This window comes from Apis laboriosa, unplaced genomic scaffold, assembly GCF_014066325.1.
Source record: "Apis laboriosa isolate Shangri-la unplaced genomic scaffold, ASM1406632v1 scaffold40_cov151, whole genome shotgun sequence".
NCBI classification, from domain to species: domain Eukaryota; kingdom Metazoa; phylum Arthropoda; class Insecta; order Hymenoptera; family Apidae; genus Apis; species Apis laboriosa.
The window spans coordinates 6,196,573-6,202,255 of record NW_025223180.1 but is presented as its reverse complement, the minus strand read 5'-3'; the positions used below and the strand labels follow the sequence as shown (position 1 = coordinate 6,202,255).

At 39.6% G+C, this 5,683-nt stretch overlaps 1 protein-coding gene across 1 annotated transcript in view; it reads right to left on the bottom strand.

Moving 5' to 3' along the window:
- Positions 1–350: 350 nt before the first annotated feature.
- Positions 351–5,683, bottom strand: part of LOC122715937 (heterogeneous nuclear ribonucleoprotein L-like) — a gene marked incomplete at its 3' end in the record, with an annotated part of 81,370 nt that continues 76,037 nt past the window's right edge. The window contains exon 6 of the mRNA XM_043938534.1: positions 351–414. Within this exon, the coding sequence (XP_043794469.1) occupies positions 351–414 (64 nt within the window). The remainder of the gene's footprint in view (positions 415–5,683) is intronic.

Here is a 5,683-nt window from a genome sequence, read left to right as displayed (position 1 = left end):
AGTTGCACAGAGGTGTTAAGAAAATGGAAGAGAAAAAAAAGAGGGGGGGAGGAAGAAAGAGGCCGATGGATACGTCGCAAAATTAGGAGGAATTCCATCGTTTCTAAAGAAACAAAACGGAGATTGTTGAAGAAAAAGAGGAACGATTCCGGTCCACGATGATTTGTTTCGTGTACGCACGTACACGCAGCCCCTGCGCTACGTGATGTCGATGATTAAAAAAATGCTCGAGAACGCGCGTTCTCGCGACGAACGAACATAAAGGAGAGAGAGAGAAAAAAAAATATAGATAAATAAATGAGAAAAACGGAGAGATAGAAAAGGGTAAAGAAATTAAAGGAGGAACTCACCCAGCGTTGGCGTCGTGTAATCCCAGCTTTCTGCGTCGTTCTTGTATACGTTCAGTTTGGTGGGCTGGAAAAAAAAGAGAGCGAGTCGAGATAAGCGTTAAATTAAGGAGAAATTCGTTCATGTAAATTATTATTCCTTAATTCTTATATCATCTTTAAGATTATTAAGTTTTTCATACCAAAAGATTTTTATATTCGATTGAATTGTTGTTTTAAATATTGCGTTATTGATTGTGGATTATAATTTTGCATTCATTTTATTAACAGAGAATTATTGAAATCAAATTAAGAACGAATGTGAAAAGTTATTTTGGATATAAATTACGTAATTATAAAATAGATAAGTTTTAACTAATAATCTTTGATTAAAAAGTATTATTATTTGAATTATATTGAATGCTTGTACATAGAATTAATTCCGAATTATATTATTACATGGGAACGGAGCAGAATATTGTATTTTATAAGGAAATAATATTTTGATATTCTTGGATAATATTAACCAAACATAATGATGAAACAATATAAGATATTATTCCATAATTGCGCAGAGAGAGGATTTAACGAGAAAAGAAAACTTTCAATTTATGCAGAGTAATGAATCACGGTAGAATCCGTAGACAGACTTCGCCTCGGTAATTAAGGATTAAATCTTACACGACGATTGAATGGATTCCGCCTCTTTACATGCTCGATTTCCCAGTTTCTGAAAAATTTATCCTTTCCATATCCATACCCAAATCTTCGTGAAATTGCAAATCGTTAAAAAATTATTAACATTCCTAAAAAAATCAACTTCAACTTATAACAATTTTAAGGAATATCCCCCGGCAATTATCGTGAATTATCGTCAATTATCGCCGACAAACGGAATCTAACGGCTCCAACAAGTCGAGTTCTCGTAATTTCAACTCGGACACCCGGTTGAAATTTAACACATTCCGTGCATTCGCCGATCGTGAACCGAATTATTAATATGGGAATTTAACGCGGGCCGGCCTCCCTCCTCCGTCCCATAAATCCTCGATTAGCTATGCATACGCCGTTGCAAAATGAATTATACAAATATACAGGCGTATAAGGTGGAAAGAGAAGGGGAAAGACGAAATGTCGTTCGAGCTCATTTCAATCTCGACCTCCGAGAACGCGCGTTCGCGACGTTTCCTCTCTCGTTCGATTATTGTGTTATTAAATGTCGATCGATGTATTACGATATTTTTGGCACATTTTCGAGCTTCTCTCGATCGATGCAACTCCACTTTCGTTGCGAAAAGTTTCCTCCCCCCCCCCCTCCCAATCTTTTGTCCAGTCTTCGCGGATCCTCTCCGCACAGCCTCTCGACTCGAAGGAGGGAAAAAGCACCCCTTTGTTCGCCAGGGAAAAATTTAATTCCTTTCCTACCACCGCGAAGCTTCGTTGAATACTCTCCACCTTTCCCACGGGATTCGTCGCGTGTCCCTTTCCCTTCCTTCCTTTTCTCTTTTTTTATTTTCCTTGATCGATTAAGCCAACTGCGTGAAACTCGAAAATTTTTAGATGATTGTTTAGTAGTGTGTATTATTTCCCGTTTCTTTGTTTCTTACGATTTCGAAAATTTTTTTGTCAATTTTATTTCGAGAAGAAAGGAAAAAAGATCTCCCCTCGAATCTTTTTTATTCAATTTGAGAAAGATTAGCTGCCTTCGAAGAAAAGAAAGCTTCGAGCCTTATTTTTAAATTCACGAAATTTATATATATATATATAAGATATAAATATCCACATCGAAAAAATACGTAAACATGGAAGAGCCCCACGATTCCTCCGTTCGTTAAACTCATCGAATTACATCCAATCGTAAATTTCAAGATTTCTTCCCTCCGATTTTCAACGATCGTAAAAAACGTCGCTGCTCAACAAATGCCCCGGTTCTTATTTCTCATAAGAATAATTCCACCACGGGTGACCACCACGATGTGGAAGAGGAAAATAGCGTGCATTTATCAAGAGGTGGCACGAGAGAACGAGGTCGAAGGAGGGACAACAAGCGTGATAAACCGTATTTCCTCCGAATAGGGATGCTTGTTAGAACGAAACAAATCTGGCGGAAAGGGAAACGGTTTCACCGCCACTTCGTCTCGTCCGATTCCAGCCAATAAAATCTTCGAGAACGGTTAAGATTAATCGAACGATAAATTCTCGAAAGGATATCTCTTCTTTTGATATCTTCGGCTTGGGAACAATGTGGAATTCGACGTGGAATGAAACTAGAGAGACTAACTTGCATCCTCTCTGCATCCTCCCGTTAAACTCTATCCGTTTTTAAGCAGCTCGGTTTTCGAACGTTTCTTTCCTCTAGAGAGGATCCGAGAGGCAGATAAAAATCGTGGCGTCGCGCTTCGAGTTCAACAACTCGCGCCTTGCTTTCCGCGAATCCGAAAGAACGATATTCTCTCCCTCGCGGATAAATGTCGTATCGTACAGATTCGTAAATTTCGGACGAGGAAGATTTATAAGAAAGAGGTTATAAGCTTCTTCTTCTTCTTCTTCTTCTTCTTTTTCTTCTTTCTCTTGTTCGAATATTTCGATCGAAAACGGGAATAAACATCCCGGGATTTTACGAGACGAAGTTTGAAAAAGATCGAAGAAGGAATATTTTTTTCCCCGCGTTTATACGCGAAAATATCGTGGAAAATTTCGTGGAACGATAACTTTTAATTTCAGGGATACGATAGCAGATACAACGTTTGATACGCGATACAAAAGCTAACGGTAGCTATCCCCCGGGAGGGGATAACGTGGATAATATACATTCGATCCAGATCTAAATATTTATTCTGATACCGGATGATTTCACGAGTGACAATGCCCGATGGTAAAAATTCTCTCTCGAAAAAAAAAAGAGAACGATATTCTGCGCAGGATTTATCTTGCGCAACTTGTTCTATTTATTTGAAAGGGGGGAAGAGAGAGAAAGAGAGAAAGAGAGAAGGGGAAAAAATCGCGTATTGCCCGACCAAAAATATACACGGCGAATAAAAATACAATGGAAACAACGTATCGACGAAATAAAAATACCTGCGATTAAACGATGCACAACGATGCGTCAGCCTCTTATGTAAAGGAATTATTGACGTCGAATTTTATATTCCTTGGACCAAGCATGTGTTCCCGCAAAGAGATTCGTTCGAGTGGACGAACTAGGTAGAAATATAAAATTTAATAAACGCAAACAAGAAGGAAGATTCAACAACAAAAAAGAAAAAAAAACAAATACAAGAGTTGATGTGCAAAAATATGATATCGAAGCTTATTTTTCGAATTATAACCGATTTAATTGCGTATCGGATGAAGCGAGGCAGATAGATAGAAAGGCAGTTTTATCTCTGTTTATTTCCGTTTTATGTTAAGCGCGAAGTTAAGAAGTTAACTTCTTCTTCATAACTCGAAAAACGAGTTTTAACGAGTCTTTCTTAACATATCTTTGCATATGAAATTTCGCGTTTGTTTTAATCTCTACAATATACCGTTTAAATTTTCTACTCCATTTCGTTCGAACACATCTTGAACACGTATTTGCATATTTTCATTTCCATCTTCCATCCCACTCTAAGACGTGTAACTGTAATTCAGACTAGATTCAGTACTTCGCTTACTTCGTATCGGTATCGTGAAGATCGCCTTGAGGAAAATGCAACAGCACCCACCATTTCCAATCGGGGTGGCCACCACCTACGATAATCGTAATCGCACTACTTGGATCCTTCCCTGTTGACTGCCTGAGAGAGTTGAGAGTACGTCCTGGTGGGGCTATGCATTTTCACGGTGGCATTTCGCGTGATTTATCGCGGCGCCGGGTGGCGGGAAAGTTGAGTAAAAAAAAGGATACGCTTTTCCTTCTTTGTCGAGAAAAGCACACTATTTCACCGGATAAAAAATTTCATACCGTTACCGTGTACTGGGAATTAAAGAAAATAAAAAAGGAAAAAAAAGAAAAAAGAGAAAAGAGGATAGGGGAGGGAGGGGGGAAACAAGATAAAAAGAAAAATGATAAAACGAGAGGGGAAAGAGGAGTGAAAATATCGGGCGAAAATAGTTGGCAATTCCACGCTGCTGGAACTTTTGCAAAAGATTTTTGCTACGATGCGCGCCATTCCACGAAGCTTCTATTTTTGCTGGAAACTTTCATGCCTGGTTCCCTGAACGCGGTGATTTGTGAAGGTTGAAACCAACGGACCGTGCTTTCGTATGAATTAAACTTCTTTTTTCTTTTTTTCGTGTCTCTCTCTCTCTCTCTCTCTCTCTCTCTCTCTCTCTCTCTCTGTTTGTTTTACACGAAGTTGAAGGAACTCGAGCCACGCGCGATATTTCGATCAGATAAAACGACCTGTTCGATTCGATAGCTTCTCCGAAAACGAAATTTATGCAAAGACACTTTCACACACGAACCTCTACGTGGACAAAATTATTGGAGATACTCATGGAAGATCGTAAAAAAGAGAGAGAGAGAGAGAGAGAGAGAGACGTATCATTTTATTTTCAAATGAGACGACAACCTTGTTCCTCGGAATATATTTACAACAAGTGTTCTCAAGAGATAAGTAGAGTTTAAGAGATACACGGGTAGAGATAAGCGGGGAATCAGCTCCCTAAATAAAATCAACCCTCAGATTTGTTCAATTTCTCTCAGGGTTGGAAAGAACGGAAAGGATACGGAGAGAAAGAAATTCGATGGTGTCCTACCAGGAACGAGCTAATCCCCCGTTGAGCCACTGAACTTTTCAAAATGGATCCATCCACTAAATCTCGCTTACCTTAACCCACCACGTTTCGTTTATACACAAAGTTTACAAAATTCGCGCGGAAATGACAAATTCGCGCAATATCCCGAGAGAAAATTCCCAGTTTCGTTTCCGCCGCGCGCATCTGGAGGAAGAGATTGATAACCTGGCTCGGGATAAAATGAATCGCGAAAGCGTTTATAAATATCGAAACGAAACACGGCAATAAACCGACGCGATAAAATGAAACTCGCGGAGGAAGGGAAGAAGAGAGAGAGAGAGAGAGAGAGAGAGAGAGAGAGAGAGAGAGAGAGAGAGATAAAGAGAACGTACGAGCACGTGGGTATTCCAACGGTATTGCAATTGCGGCCTCCCTAGGAAAATTATTAAAGCGGCGAGATAAGGCTAGCGGGTTTACAGACCAACCAGTGTGCATGCGGAATTATTCAGCCGCTCGAAAACGCTAATTTCAAGCGGCGAGAGGAAACTCTGTACCGAAACATCTGATCCATTCTATCTCTCTCTCTCTCTCTCTCTCTCTCTCTCTCTCTCTCTCTCTCTCTCTCTCTCTCTCTC